Genomic DNA, 17,198 nt, shown 5'->3' with positions numbered 1-17,198 from the left:
GACCCTCCTCCTATATACCGCATGGCACGTCCCATTAGCTGCCAATAAATCACATTCCGGAGGTATTATGATCTCTCATCTGTCTGTGCGTTTCCTCTCAAAGGAGAAGCAGACAAGGACGATCAGACACTTCCACTTCCACGGCTGGCCAGAGATCGGCATCCCGGCAGAGGGTAAAGGCATGATCGACATCATCGCCTCAGTGCAGAGACAGCAGCAGCAGTCTGGGAACCATCCCATAGTCGTACACTGCAGGCAGGTTACTGTTCGTCAACGTAGACTATTTTTGGGGGGGGGAAACAGTATTAAAACCTCTGTTTTGTGATTATGCCACAGTGCTGGTGCAGGGCGAACAGGTACGTTCATTGCACTGAGCAATATCTTGGAGCGAGTCAAAGCAGAAGGCCTGCTGGACGTGTTCCAAACTGTGAAGAGTTTACGCATGCAGAGGCCTCATATGGTCCAAACTGTTGTAAGTATAAGGATATGATGATGCCATTAGTGTCAAATGTATGTTAATGTCTGGTATGATTCAGATGTGGGTGGTGACATCACAAGTTAATTAATAAGTTCCAGTCAGTTCTCCCTCTGTACCGACAGATATAGTCTCCTTAAGTATGGAAACAGTGAGGCCAGTTTCTTTATTTATGTCAATTTTGATTTACCGTCCACAGATTATTATCAGACAAGAGACTAGATCCAATCCAGTTTCTCTTTCCCTGAAAGGAGCCTTTTAGAGAGAGAAAATTTATTTTATTGGAAGGGAAAAGGCTATATTGGATAATTCTAATATACATATATATATATATATATATATATATATATATATATATATATATATATATATATATATATATATATATATATATATATATATATACACACACATATATATATATATATATATATATATATATATATATATATATATATATATATATATATATATATACATATATATATACATACATATATATATATATATATATATATATATATATATATATATATATATATATATATATATATATATATATATATGTATATATATATATATATATATATATATATATATGTATATATATATGTATATATGTATGTATATATATGTATATATGTATGTATATATATATATCCTCTCTGAAGAAGCTTTACCATTGCTTGTATTACTAATCACCATCTAATCTGCCCTTTCTTCTTTGTCCGCAGGAACAGTATGATTTCTGCTACAGGGTGGTACAAGACTTTGTCGACATTTTCTCAGACTATGCCAATTTTAAATAAAATTTGCCTTAAACATGGTTTTTAAATGTTTTTTAAAGCCAATTTTGCAGTTTTCAGTTCCCTTAACCTTGTCAAATGATCTTCTATTTTGCTATGCACTTGTCCTACCATTAACCCGAGTTGTTGTTCTGCTGCGATCTGTGGTTTGTCAGGGGGTGGAGATTGTAAATGGGGGAGAAAAAAAAAGTTAGATTAATAATGTACATTTTGCAACATGTATAATAGTTATTTTGTCATTAAGCGTTGCTACAAAGTCTGATCTTCTGTTGTTGTATAATGTTGTTTTATAACATTGTTAAATGTCTATGTAAGTTTTATTTTGAACTGATAGTTTTAAAAAAAATGTAGCTATTGTAAATGTATTTATGTATTGACATTCCTTTTATGTGTCAGTGTTTGTTTGTTTTTTTTTTTGTTAATTATAAATCTTTCATTTACTGCTGACATCTGAGATTAGATATAAGACCATAAGAAATGTTTGTAACAAACACAACCATGTTGGAGAAAACAGAAGTCTGAGGTGGTGATACTGAATCTGGCTTTTATAAATTAATTCAGCTAGCTAGCCCAGACAGACACAACAAGCATTTAACTTGGATGAGATGTTCTTACAACCTGCCTTTTCATGCATATACAGCAAAAAGTACTTTGCTAAGAATTACAGCACATTAAAAAAGCACATATGTAAAGAATATGCCAAGAACATGTAACACAAAACATGTTTTTATCGTATTTAAGATTAAATTATTGCTAATTAGTGCCATATTTAAGTTTCATAAAAACTTCTGAGATGTTATGTATGGGTGCCAATTGCAGTAAAGTACAATTTTATGTTGCACTGTTAAAACACAAGAAACGAGCAAACGCTAGCCCCGAGTCTGACACTTACAGAAACGATCCTCCATCAGTTTCTTTGCGGAACTGGTTTACGAAATAAAGAATGTGAATGGTTCAAATGGGAAGGAGAAAGGACAGGACCGTTTTATATAGGTTTTAGAAAAAAAGAGTCTGATCCATCTGGTACTCAAACCGTTTTATTTTTGCTAAATGTAAATATCTGTATATGACGAAGTGCTAACATAGTGACCAGTGGCTACGGCGCAAGGAACTGTAAAGTGATTGGTCCCTGTTTTGTGAGTTACATGTATGTGGCTGTGAGAGATTTGTGAGACAGAGCACAGGATGAAACAGACTCAACAGAACAACACAAGTTTATGTTGCCGGCGCTTGATTTCTGCTCAAGTTGTTCCTTTTGAGAACTGTGAGGTGGGCTCGTTTAAACTCCAGCTCTTTGCGCTGGCTATTTCTCCGGGTGGTCTATCATGTTTTTCAGTGTCTTTAAAAATGCAAGTTGCAGTATTAAATTCATCTAAAAATGCTTTGGGTTTTAGTGGAATTTTCTTCACAATGCAGAAGAGAAAATGTTTTCATTTAACAATGGAAGAAATACAGCTGTAACTCTGTGCGTCATTATTGACCTCAGGGCATGCTTAGTGTGATATGGCTTGGAAACAATAGAAAGCATATGCTCTGGGTGGAAGGCTTTTCCTTGATAAATTATATGTGAACAGTACAATACATTTAGAGAGGTGGGGCTACACTTCGCGTGTCGATTCATTTTGAAGTAGTTTGCCTTTTCTTAAGAAGGAACAGGAAATTTTAAACAACAACAAAAAAGCCTTATGGTCTTAAATCATTGTTCGGATCTACAACATTTAACCTGACAATTTCCCACTTTGTACAACCATTACTGGAAAAAAAAGAAGTTGGACACAAAACACAATAAATCATATTTCCAAATAGAAATAGTACTGGACTAAGCCACAGGAGGTGTTCACCGCAAGCAATAATTTGGTGTAGGGCTGGACAATAATTCAATAACAATATATATTGATCGTTAGACGTATGGTTTAATAGAAAAAAAAGGGGGTCAATTACAAGTTCAATAGAACAGCTTTCCTTCCTTTTGCATTCTAGTCTATCATGTAGGTTAATCCTACAGTCATTAAGGCCTCCCAAATAATTACAAACACAGACCCAGGTAAGCTCATTCATCAGGCTTAAGAGTTCAGAGAGCATGTGTTTTTTTTTTCTTTTTTTTCTTTTTTTTTAAGAGTTACAGTTTTGATAAAAATTTGTTTGAGTAGAAGGTTGTGTTTGAATTCAGTGTTAAATGGCCAGGGCGGCACTTAAAAAATATGTATATATATATTTTTTTTATAATTATCAATATCAATCAATCTGATTTCTTTGTTATCAATATGCTTTTATTTCTAGAATGTCCAGCCCTAATTTGATTATTAAAGTCTGTGTTTATGATAGGATGCTGATGCTGCAGAAGGTCACTCAACCACTAAAACTCAAACTGATCATAAATCAGCAACCTTGAACTGAACAGTAGTTTGTGAGCGATAAGATTTGACCAGCAAATACAGGTTTAGTTTTCTGTTAAAGGGCAATAATATATGACAGCATTCAAAATACTTTTTTCTGGCATTTCAAGACGATGGTGGAGTTGACTTTTTAACCTGACCTGCTTTGACCAAATTTGGTGACTGGAATTGGCCTCAGGATTATCTCTAGCTAAGATTCATTGTTTAAAGGGGACACATCGTGCTTTTGAATAACCCTGGTAACCAGATTGATCATGTTTAGCACGCCACGTTCTGCACATTATCAGTCTGGGACTGCTCCGATTCAATCCGTTTGGGGAAAGGAGCAGAATTCTACAAGCTGATTGGGCAAAGCAACACATAGTGCCGGCGTTCAGAAGTTGGTTTTAGCCAATCACGGTATCAAATAAAAAAAATAAGCAGCAGGCGCTATGAGAAACCACAAAAGGTAAGTTAGTCAAGACACTTCTTGCGGTTCTTCTATGAAAGAAGAAATCGTGGATTCTTAGAAAACAGATGTGAAAGCAGTAGCTACACATGCATCGCCATATTTAAGTCGCTCTTGTTTTTTTGTTTTTTTTGCAACGCTATGTCACGCCTTATTCCACAATACTGCAACATGATTGGCCTGAACCATCTTTGCTTCGGTCACAAACGGTTGAAACCGGAGCGGCACAAGACGGATTCACGTGTTTGTCAATGCACAAATACCGCAAGAATTCAGCTTGCAAGTAAGGATAGCTTTTTAATGCCTTCCTTTTCACGTTTAAATCATTCAGTTGTGGTCTATATAAAGTGGAGCTGCAATGCTTTGGTCTGAATTCCAAGGTGAGTTCTAAGCTGTGTCTGAGAGCAACTCGTTTTGGTGCTGTCTCTTTAAATGCAAAGGAGACACTGCCCCCCTCCAGGCCACAGAGTACTCCACTCTGTTTGGCCATTTTTGTAGGATGCTGGGAAACAGTGTAATGAATAGTGTGAGTTAATACGGCCAATAACTGAACTTTGACTTTTCCGCTTGTAGCTTCTGCATTCCTTATCTTGGTCTACGAAATCAGGTCGAAAAACATATAAATGGTTTTAATTGGTAAGCTGGAAGTCCATGACTTTGTTTAGCAGTTCTACAACAAATACAGCGATGGAATAATAAAAAAATGGAATAGAGAAAACAGTTTGAATGTGACCCAGACAGAGTTTAAATGTATCTATGCAGCATCTGAACAGACTACATTCACATGTCCTGCACTTGTAGAGACTCCAACGTACACAACAAAATGTATTTAAGCTCAAAACAAGTTAATTTGCTAGCTATGTCCTCTTTCACATCTTTAACTATACAGCTTCAAGGTCCTGTAAATTAGCAGTTCATGTAAGATCTGCTAGGCTTCCAAACCCGTCCATACGTTAGATGACACCATAAAGGAGGTACAAACAGGGCAGTCGTCTCCCAGGTTCAAAATCTTACAACTTGACAGCGGACAACACAGAGAGACACCTCAGCATGTCTAGGCTGAAGCAGTTTTTTTGTGTGACAAGCCGGTACGTTGCTCTTACCTCTGGCTAAAGAGCCAAAATTCTCCCAACTCGACAATAGCATCACGGCTTATTCCTCTCCTCATCAGGAAATTAGGTGCCCAATGAAATTTTTGGCAGCTACACACCATTCTGGCTACAGCCAGAAACACAATCACTACTTCTTGCATCAAGCATTATTTCGAGGTGTGCGCCCTTCGCCCCAGCTTTGAGCTAGGCTCCAGCGACAGGCATAACCATGTCCTCTGCACCACTAGCCACACAGGTATATATTAATTGTGGACACTTTTAAAGATTGGAGATATGTTATACACACTTTAGACCAGGGATATTCAACCCTGGTCCCCGGGACCCACTGTCCTGCATGTTTTAGATGTGTCCCTGCTCCACCACACCTAGATCAAATGATTGCATGACCTCCTCAGCAGCCATCAAGGACCATAGAGGCCTGTTAATCACCGATGTGTGGGGAGGAAGGGAAACACCCAAGACATTGCAGGACAGTGGGCCCTTAGGACCAAGGTTGAAGAGCCCTGCTTTAAACTGTAACCACTATGGAACAACCTAAATCATTGTGTCATATGCTATATGAACTGCTTACACTGACCAGACTTTTCATAAATGTCAGGCAACAGTAAAATTACTGCATCTGAGCTAATTTTGAAACACATTACCATTTCTTTTATGGAAAACAAAAATAAAACAAGCCCTAAGTAACAAAACGCCTCTTTGTTGACAATTTTCACTTCCTCAGAAACCTGGATCCATAGCAACAACCACCCCGTGCTGGAAAAAAATGTTACTCAGGGTGAGCAAAGAGGTCACATGAATTATGCATCAGCCCTAACAAACGAGCGTCTTTTTATTGACCTCTAAGCACGCGTACTGGCCCGACTCAACAAAGCTTTCCGTTTTCTTTCGAACACAATCTGGAAAAGGAGCCAGGGTGGCCTGAGTTGTGACCACTTTGCTGAAATCTTTTTATGTCTGTTTTTTGGAAACTATTGTCTGATTGTTCTGGGCATTTGTGTTATGAACCCAAGTTGGCATTTAATTTGGTCTAAAACATACTTAAGCATGTTTTAATAGCAGCTATTTGAAACCTGGGCGCATACAGTTGCAGTGCAATATAAACTCGCATGAATACAATGTTTTCATGTCAAGCTAAAGTCCTAGGGCAATAACACATTTACTCTGTTTTTATGTGACTTGTTGATCATTTGTCTCATTAATTAGTGTAGGTCTAGTTATCGTGTGCTGATAGACTTAAAAAAAATCTTTTAACATGGTAAAAGTTATGGAACAATGGTTATCATCTGACAATGGTATTTCTGACAATGAGATTTTATCAGTGTAAAGCAATTTAGTTAACAGGGTTATTTTTAAAGTGCTCTATAAATATTGTATTTACTGTATTAGAGATTTACAGGGAAATTAGCCGGTTCCTGGATTGAGATAGATTTCTTGAACCTAAGAATATGATCCTTTTCCAAGAATTGAACAAACTGAGTCAACAGAAGAATTACTGTGTGGAGATTACTAGACAAACAAAGTTAGTTACATGAAGTGTAACTCCGTGATGAAGAAAATTAATTTTTGTATTTCAAAAATGGCACAAAAAAGAAAACCTACAATAATAAAGGCGTGAAAAACAGGCCTTGTCATCGCTTTTCAATGAGAGGAGCCTTTTGGAGTTACACCTCTCTAAAACCGAACAGCCCTGATCCCATTTGGATGCTTTCACAACCTCGTGATTGAAAGCGTTTGGAAATGGGAAACAGATTATTTTTCTTGAACAAAAAAAAAAAAATCAATCTTTTCTAAAGGGGATATGTCCAATGATTGTGTTGCAGCTTGATGGCAGCACTGAAAAGGATTGAGTCAGCACCCAACCTTCACAAATGAAAATGCAGAAAATGTTCGTGCCATTTGTGAAAGCAAATAAATGATGGTTTCATCCCCATTTCCATGTGCAAAGACATGAATCCTATTAAACATCCCAAAGCGTTTAGGTCAAAGAACATTTCTAAACTGATTTTAATGAGATTTTGTTATTTTGCCAACTTGTGTCGAGCACAATAAACACCTAATAAATATGCTGACATATTTGAGACCTGAAGTATCCTGTTCCTGGACCGTTTTGGCCAGATTTAATTCAGCAGAGCCAACAGAAGGAGACGCATGCCATTCGGAAGGTAAGAAATCCGTGTTTTGTGTGTTTTTCACTTTTTGTGTGTTGGTAGTATATCAACACAATGCTCTGCTGATATCCACACATTGTTTTATAAAGTGAAGTCAGTAATTACTCAACATTGATAATAATGTTCGCCCTTTAAAATTCTTTTACTACTGTTAATCCCATGAAGATGCATCAACAAAGCCACCCTGTCAGCTGCATTAAAATAAGTGTTTTTAATTCAAAGAGATAGAAGAGAGAAGTGCTTTATTTTTAATAAATTATTGGTTTAATTTAGATAATTTGTGTTATCAGACATTTGAGTGTGGCTGTAAGTGATAGACAGGAGAACGCAGAAACGGGGGGCATTACTATTCTAAGAATGAACTCAAAGATCTTGTCAGCCAGTCTTCACAGATGGTATCTTCTGCACGTCTTTTTGAAGCTCTACTGCTTTCGTCATGACTTGTTAAATTCGCTCTCCCACTCTCGTGCTCTCTTTCACAGCGGAGCCTACTGGCACAGTAAAACCGCTGAAGAGACAGCTTATGTCTGCAATAATTCAATCATGCAGCTCTTACGAAAGTGGTAACATGACACTGTGGCGACAAAAGTGCACTACAAGTGTTATTATATACCTCCATTGGATCATCAGGCAAATATGCTTTTAAAACTTATTTTTCAGGAAATCTGACTAGATTGGATATGAAAAATTGTCTGGTGAAAATTTTAAAAAGCGTATGCGACAAATTATTGGTGCATGTCTTGGGCTTTGTGATCTGGTCCCTTATAAGGCAATTTAAATCAAAATATATAGAATCCAATAAGGGCAGCGCTCAAATAAGATTAATCAACCTTATTCTAACACATTTATATGGTCAGAAAATGAGTTCAATCCAATTACAAATTCTAACGCAATCCAACTGCAACACAAACCCAGCTCAATTTAGTTCCTTGCAAAGTACAAGTAGGCAAAAAAGTCATATGCATAGCTAAAAAGGCAGCAGATTTACTGACTGATATCGCATATGGTCTCTCTCAGCCACCAAGAAAAACACTATGTCTGGCATAGACCCAACACATCTCATCACCCTAAGAGCGCTATCCCCACAGTGAAACACAGAGGGGGCAGCATCATGCTGGGGGATATTTTTCAGCAGCAGGGATTGAGAAAGAGAAGCAGAATCGATCCGGTCACCATTCACTTTTTCCGTGCATCTCTGGGAACACTCATCAAAATTGCTTTCAAGATCTGCAAAATATTTTACTTCAGCTTTGCTGTGGTTTATTTTTAATAAGGCAGTAAAATAAATGCAAAATAAAATAAACAATATGCAAAACTCTGAGGAAACATCAGGACACGTTTTTAAATTACCTGCTCAAACGTGCTGCGGCCATGAATGCTAATATTCTATAAACAGTCTGGGTCACAGAAACACACTCTAGAATAATCAGAAAAGTCCTTACACTGCAGTAGATATCGCATACACACCCTAAAGCTATAAAATACTGTAGCACCGTCATCCTTGTTGCTGATTGTAATTAACATCTAAGCTCCAAAAACGTCAGTTCTCACATGTGAGTGAAAGACATTACTGGAGCATTGCAACATACAATGTAGCTCATACTTCTTTGGTTCAGAGTGCACATGTTTATGTTGCTGTTAATTCTACAAAAATCAAAACCTACTATCTTGGTTACGGGTTCTGCCATGTGTGTTTTATGCATGTGTTAAAGGGGCTTTGTCACATGAATTTGCCATTAATTAATGTAATATATGTATTAATCCTAAAATAAAACTATACATAAACACCACTGTGCCATCTGCCAGAAAGCAAGATGGCGACAATTGTTGCAGCTACTAGCCAGTAGACCGTTCTGCAATGCCTCACAGTAAAGTGACGGCTTGGCGTGTAAAGTGAGCTGCAGGGTTAGGGTTACTTACTCTTTCTTTTTGCTCCTCTGCTGGATGTTGCTGACTCGCTCGGCTCCATCACAGAATGTATATAAGTCGATGCCTCGTTGTGTGGTGAATCACAAGTCGACGTCGCCTCCATGTTTGATGTGGCAAAGTGGAGCCATTCGGAGAAGACGTCTCATCCATGTGCTGTGTGGAATTGTACCAAGCGATTCACAGCACAAACCAGATCTACTGGCATCATCTTTCACAGGTAAGAATTCATATATATATTCATTACAGCATCATTATAACGTCATATATGTATGGCCGTGGTCTCCATTGCCTCTCCTTGTTTACTTATTGCAAGCATGCGCAAAATCATACTTCAGGTTATGTGGTGTTGAGGTAAAAGCACTTTGTGTACCAACAAAAAGAGCAAAAACAAAGCTGGAAATACAGAAATAAAATAAAATAAGCCAACAAGGCATGATCATTTTATTAGGAAACCTTTGCATGCAATCATAATCATACAATTTCATAAAGTCCTAGAACATGACTAGGCCCCTTTAATTTAGCTATGCATGATGTAATACAGAAAAAAGCTTAAAGCATCTTTGGAAAACTGTTGAGTTTATAAACCTCTGTGAGTTTGTTTGTTAAAATCAAATCACCGTTTTATACAGTAGATAAAATGTGACAGAACTGCAACAATAGGCTTAAAATTGGGAGGTGGAATCTGCAGCTGAGACAACCCCCTCTTCCACCCCACCCCCCACCACTTTTGTGGAGTTGACACATTACTTTATTTGTCACGTTTTTTTTTTCTTTTCTTTTTTGTCCAGATAGTCATTTTATGTCAATAACACTGGAGAGGCTCAGCATCTTATCAGTTCGGGTCAGAATATGTCGTGCACAATGCAGCTGAGTGCTGTGTTGACCTCCTAAACCAGTGTATTGAACCACCTGCTTTAAATGACGATTTCTCCCCCCTTAACAAAACACACAAACAAGAATATTCCCTTTTATCATCAAAGTAACCAAAGTTGCTAAACAAAACCGCACATGGAATTTCTTCAGACTTCATAAAGGAGGAAAGCTTAAATCACTCAACCTCTGGGCTCAACATCCAAGCAGCATTAATTACACAGACAATCCACTGAAGTCTGAGATGTCTGTCCAGCTGACTCTACTCCAGCAGGATGCACACTGAGCCATTCAAACCAGCACAGACACAAACCTTTGATGTACTTTTAAAATAAACACAATCTAGCTTCACATCCCACCTTCCAAGAAAACAGCTTCCTCTACAAACTGGATAAAAGAAACAGCAGGAGCCCATCACCTGTTGGCTCATGAAACTGAGCCACGTTTTTTCACATTTTTGCAGCTTTTTCTTTTTTTTTTTTTAAGTTAAGATGTGAACACAAATTTGTGTCCACACTTTAGCTAAACGTAGAAGCACTGTTTGTGATTAATTTCCAATTGATCTTACATTCAAACTTTTCAGTTTATTTCAACAAACATCCAGCCAGTTAAAAAAAAAAAACCAGTAAATTGAACCTATTATTGTAGAAAAATGTGTAGGAGTTCAACTGTGTACGTGGTTTCAGTTCCAGTGCTCTGAGTGGGTAACTGGAAAATACTAAACATGATATACTGCCTGTATGGTTGCATTTCATAAAGCAGAGTTCCGGGCACCAGTCAGCGAGGGAGGCCAAAGATATAACACTGATTTATTAAGTGTAATTTTTGATGTGAAGAAAGATTGAATATGTGTCTAACAAACATGTCTTTTCTCATCTTCTTATGGCTCTCGCGTGTCTCTAAAGAGCTGTTACATGTCATCTGATGCATTGTAATTAGTTTTCCCCCCCCCATCAAAACGTCTTCAACTACGAAAAACAAGTCCAGTTGCTTTGTTTTTTAACTTTTTTTAACTTTTTTTTTGAATGACTCTGTAGCAACATGTTCATTATCTGATGAACAGTATTGTGCATGCAGCCCATGAGCTACTTGCAAGACAACGGTGTCTTAAAAAATAAGTTTTCAGTAGAAAGTAGAAGATGGATACAGCAAAAAGAATAAACCCAGTTTTAAGTCTGACAGTTAGAAGTAGAGGATGAACTCTACGGCACATTAGTAATTATCAGTAGTTTTTCCAACATCATTCCACAGGACAACAATGCTCCGGCTTCTTGGATGTACAAGTTTCGCTGTCATTAAGTCAAACCACAGATTCTTGTATATGGAGTATCATTTATGTGAGGATGCTACTGTGGGTAAAGGATTACCATACAGCAGGGTTGTCACAATAATAAATGTTTTAATTCGATACCGAACAAATAAAAATACTCAGTACCATTTTTGCTATACTGCAGCAACATTTTTTGAAGGCACAGGTTTACTTCTGGTTAAGAGCAAAAAATATTAAGAAGTCCAACTTGATAAACTCAACTAACTCCTACCAAGGGCTCAACCAATAAGTAGGGGACAATGGAATCCTCTTTTAGAGAATTCTATAATTTGTTTCTTCCTTGTTTGCGAAACAGTAGACATAATATCACTAATAGTGTTAATATCCTTTGTGGAAGTATTTATCCTTGGTTCAATCTCGCAGTTATTTCATTTTATAAAAATTGCTTATCTTTAGTGTTCAACTGTGTGCCTCCACTTTCTGATGGTAAAAATACATTTTACAACTAAGGGACAAATAATGAATCATTTCATTTCAAAACAAACAAGTACCTGGCACATACAAATCATATATTTACAGTGTAAACAAGGATACGATCCATGCAAATGCACTCAGCCGTCACCCTCTACAATTTCTGTCTTCTTGAAAATTTTGCTTTTACTTTCTTTTGTGCTCAACAGTAGGATCAGGCTTTTTACTTTTTTCTGCTCTAATTGCTAGTTTCAGTCTGTCTCTACCATTATTGCTAGCCACATTAGCTTCCAATAGCTTTACCAATAAATGGAGGAGTAATGAATGGGTTAAACTGGTTTGTTCCATTGCTTCACTATGTATTAGCCAACTGAACCGTCAGCTGATTAACATTTTCCTGTGTGGATTCGGCTCTGTCGGCTTGGACAGTTTCTGTTTCTGTGAAGCTACTATTTAAACAGCGATAGCTAATGTTGCCCAGGAGGTTTACTCATTCACTGTTGCAGATACCGGAGCTTGTGGTGGAATAGAAGGGATTGTTGTTGCAAAGCTCGCAAACAATGAAATGTCAGTCAAAAGAGCATGTAGACCTTTCAAGAGGTGGAGTTTGGAAATTCTAAATATCTCGCCAAGTTCTTGCAATGTTGATTCTGTGTTTGATAGATAACATGCTTCCTTTTGTGTCATGCTGTTTTAATGGGTTCTGGAAAGCATATCTGGAAAGTGCCAGAAGATCGGCTGAGCGAGCCAAGGATTGAGGCCAAGCACGGACTGGTCTATGATTGGTCAAGATGTTTCACATACACAGTAATATAACCATATAAATATGTCCCGCTGATGCATTTGAAGGGCTGAGCTAACAAGACTTCTTTAGTGTATGGTTCTCCGTAATCTACAAAGTTCTCTTCCGTGAGCTTGACATGGTCTGGAGGTTTGCCTGAGTCGTCTTAGTTAATACACTTTTCAGAAGAGATTTTTTGTGTGTTGCTATTGTCTCTCCTCCACAAGCTTTACTGATCTTTTTACATTGCTCTCAAACTAGGGTTGCCACTTTTCAGAAATGAAAACAAGACCACCACAGCTCAATGACCGCGATGGCCTAAGTTGGCCAAACTTGATTTGGAGAGCCCACAGCAATGGTATGTTTTATTTTATGCTGGGCTTTTTGGTAAAGGGAGGGTCAAGAAAGCGGTTAGTCATACATAAAGCTTAATTATCAAACATTGCTTCATATAAAGTACTGTTACATTAGGATCAATAAAGACTTAATCATACCCGTTCCAATTCAACAAACAATGACGAAATATATAACAACGTTTTTTTTGGGACACTTCTTCTCATGGCTTATGAAATAAGTCTAAACTGCAATACAGGATTGCATTAGCCGGGTAATTACTGGAATAAAGGAGATCCACCCTGCTGTGATATGACGTAGAATTTCTTGGAAGTGCCAACTCTTTGAGTGAATCTCTTTGTTTCAGAGAGCTTGAAATGAAGACATCTATTTTCAGCGGCAAATTTTCCACGAGTTGGAACTTTGACACTGATGCTTGGGTCTTTTGCTTTTTTATGTGTCTGCGCTGCTGCTGCTCCTCTGATGCATGCCGTCTGAGCTCAGACAACTCACCGTGTGCCACTGACAAAAACACTCGGCAAAACATTTTACAGCTCGCCTTGTACTCCTCCCCTGTACTCCTCCAGCCACTGATGGGTCTCACTCCCACTCACGTCTTTATTATTGCATGGGTCTCCCCTTCTGAGGACTCGGTGAAGTACCGGGTGTAGTGAACAGTTTTCAGAGGCACGGGAGTCGAGAGCAGCACGGGTGTGTGGTGTCTGTCTCTAGGCAACCATGACAGCAGCAAAAGCAGGCAGCGCCGGTCCTGAGGAGGCCGGGGGGGTCCTGTGTAGATCCCTCCACAACAGTTTGGCTTGCCTTAGTATTTCCTGTGTTTTATTTTGTTCATTATTGTTGATGTGTGTGTGTGTGTGTGCCAGATATGTTTTGGACATTTATGCAAATACGGAATAAATATGGCTTCCAAATGAAAGGACGATTACGAACTTTACAGGACAGGTGGCAACCCTGTCCTAAACATCAAAGTCGCAGCATTTGCTTGTAGCGATAGCACACCATCCCTCAGAATTTAGGTTTTTTTTTGTACATGTGGCTGAAAGGAAAGTTCCTCTCAACAACACTTCTCTGGTGGTATTGTCGATAAAGAGGGTTGCATTGGTTTTTGTGGCTGTAGCTGACATGCTAGCAGAGTCTAAACTTCCGGCAGCAGATCAAGGTTCAATGAGTCTTTATTGTCCCTGCAGGGAAATTTGTTGTACAGCTAGCAATAATAAGCAAACAATTAAAGGAGCTATAGGTAAGATAATTACTGTAAAATATACCTAAATCATTTTCATTTGTCACCTGGGATGGAAGTAACATTCCCTATAAACAATCGGTCCTCTCCATCAACAATGTCTTAGTCACGTTTTTCTCCGTTCAAACCTAGAGATACGGTCCGGAACTGCATCGGTTCAGTGTAGCTCGCGTTTACTTCATGGTTCCTGAACCAATCAGATGAGAGTTCCCAGGGTTCCCAACACAGAGCGCAGCATTTGGTATTTTATCTTGGCAAAAAAAAGCAGCAGCCTGCAAACATGGAAGCCAGTAAGATCAGAAATAGAACAGAATACAACAGCATACACCTACCCTGTGTAAGTAAAACTTCACAGCAGCAACACAACTTTTAAAAACGAGATGTTAGATTGTTGTGATTGGTAAGGTGTTGTACTGATTTGAGCCACAAGGTCAGTATTACTTATAGCTCCTTTAGACAACAATCACTCAGACACAATTAAAAAAACATCTCTGCTAATGCAATGCTGCACAGATGTGCGATGATTTGTGCAAAGGTGTTGGTTTATATAGCTTTCAATGCAAATGTGTATCTTTGAATAATTCTTTTTTTCTGCAGATTATATTGAGACAATGATTATTTTGGCACTCCTACTAGACGTATAATTATGTACTTGACCTTTTTTCTCTGTAAAACCCCTTTGTTAATTTCATCCTGGATGTTTGCTGGTCCAAATACTGGTGCTGCAAACTGTCCCAGGTGCTTTGGTAGATGACAACTGGACTTCTTTTCTTACTTCTTGAAGGTGTTTCATCTCTCATCCCAAAGGCTTAATCAGTTCTGAACATGGAGTAGAAGTACAAGCCTATAAATTGTAGTCAGAACAATCACACTACTAGAGCTGTTGAGGTCATTAGTCACCGGTCTTACCTTCTGCTCAGTTCAGTGTTTGGGTCATTGTGTCTTGTCAATCTGACATGTCTATAAAACGATGCCATGCGAGTTGTTTTAGGCACGTGTCTAAAGGTGTGAATTGCTGTAAAACCGCCTGGGGACACGTGTCGGGGCTGCATCATAGCTGTTAGAAAGATGGAAACCTGAGGCCACTTCCTTTGTTCATATTTGTTTTTTCATGCTCAATATAGATGGCTTCTTTCACTCCGTTGTTAAACCACCCATCTTCTCTGTCCAAAACTCACACCGCCATCTTTAAAAGAGAGCCATCTGCACTTCAGTTGCAAATTGATTGCTGACTTGTTTTTTACTTAAGGCCTTGTCATGTCTAGCATGGATGACAATCTACACCATTAGGGGGTCTAATTTAATTATTCATCTGGCTTACAATGTAATTATTATTATCATCAGATGTTAATTTAGGCTTACGTTTAGTTATATCTGTCTTCCCATCAACTCTCAACAGCTTATCTGTCTCTGCTGAAGAAAAACATAATACTTCCCTGCCATGTTTCTCTGTGGGGGTTGCATGTTGAGGGCCAGCTTTATTTTGGTTTCATCCGTCCAGACCTCCTACTTCCACAACTTTTTCTGGGTCTGCAACAAGGCTGGAGCAAACTTTCTTTCAACACATGTTTTCTTAATGCCACTCTTCTATCAAAGCCTGATTTGAGGAGCGTGTAAGACGAAGAGTGGTCCCATTGGAAGATTCTGCCACCTGAGCGATGGATCTCCTCAGCTCCTCCAGAGGTACCTCCAGGGCCCCTTAACTGCTTCTCTGATCAAAGCTCTCCGTGCTCTGCCGTTGAGCTCAGGTGGACAGAAACGTCTTGACATGTTTGCAGTTCCCCTTGATAAAATGGGCTTAGCAGTGCTCCATGAGAGGATCGATGCTTGGTACGTCGCATTTAACTTAACTCTGCACTAAATATTTCGCCACAGCCCTATCCTGGACCTATCTGTTGTGCTCCATGGTCTTTTTGATGCTGTTTGTTCACTAATGCTTTCTAATGAACCTCTAGGGATGTCCACAGAACAAACCTTCTCCAAGCCTCGGTGAAATTTATTTCCCCTCCAACTAATGATGATTTTTACATTAACTGACAGACTGATGGAGCGTCAAAGCTGAGCATTAAAACCTTCCTGTAGGAAATATTCTGCCCATCATTTAGAGCATCATTAAATGACGATTACAGCTGTCACAACACGGGTTTCTCTTTTGTTTCCGTTCGTTGCACAAGGCAAACATTATACCCCCTCAGAGGTTTTAACACTACAGGACCGGCTGTACTGGCTGTGCTATAGGAACAGCGTGTATCATGATCACACCCATACATCAGCTGCCTGGAGCTGATGTTGATTTTGTTTCTCACATGAGAAACGAAGCAGAAGAGAGGGGGGGGTGTTTGTCACTGTGGTTAAACTGTCAATGTGTGAACTTGACCATGGCTTCAAACAATCAGGTCTTTGCTGCGTGGCCTTGTCAGAGCAAAGTAAATACAGCACACAGCGGCACCGACCTGAGCACGTTGGTAGTCATCCTCTGTGGGAAAGACTATAGCCGCCACAGGCTTCAGTCGAACCACAATTTAGCCGTTTTATTCAGAAAGTTCAAACATAACGTGACAAGATGGATGGTGGTTATCAGGCGTTTTCAAGCTGGATAATAAGTTCAGTGTGCCTTCCGGTTCAGCTCCAGCCTCCATCCACATCCAACAGCCCTTTTATGTTGACCCAATTTTAAAAGACACAGACGATGACAAAGGAAGAGTCATAAAGATGACAGCGATAAAGAAGCCACCAGTGTGGGAAGAAACAGACAGTTGGGTCAGGGGGGACACATTACAGGAGGGTGAAGATAGCGGAGACATATGAAAGCTCAGGGAGCCTTCTAAAAAGATTGACAGTGGTGAAGAGAAGGACAAAGGTATAGAGAGGGAGA

At 38.8% G+C, this 17,198-nt stretch overlaps 1 protein-coding gene across 4 annotated transcripts in view; it reads left to right on the top strand.

Moving 5' to 3' along the window:
- ptprea (protein tyrosine phosphatase receptor type Ea) overlaps positions 1 to 2,662 on the top strand; it is an 88,058-nt gene extending 85,396 nt beyond the window's left edge. For all 4 annotated transcript variants that reach the window (XM_021322229.2, XM_021322216.2, XM_012873601.3 and 1 more), the window contains 3 exons: positions 104 to 255; positions 337 to 472; positions 1,210 to 2,662. In XM_021322229.2, coding sequence (XP_021177904.2) covers positions 104 to 255; positions 337 to 472; positions 1,210 to 1,284 — 363 coding nt within the window. In that variant the 3' untranslated portion in view covers positions 1,285 to 2,662. The remainder of the gene's footprint in view (positions 1 to 103; positions 256 to 336; positions 473 to 1,209) is intronic.
- Positions 2,663 to 17,198: the final 14,536 nt, after the last annotated feature.

Source organism: Fundulus heteroclitus, chromosome 10 (assembly GCF_011125445.2).
Source record: "Fundulus heteroclitus isolate FHET01 chromosome 10, MU-UCD_Fhet_4.1, whole genome shotgun sequence".
Classification (NCBI taxonomy): Eukaryota; Metazoa; Chordata; class Actinopteri; order Cyprinodontiformes; family Fundulidae; genus Fundulus; species Fundulus heteroclitus.
This window is presented reverse-complemented; position numbering and strand designations above follow the sequence as displayed.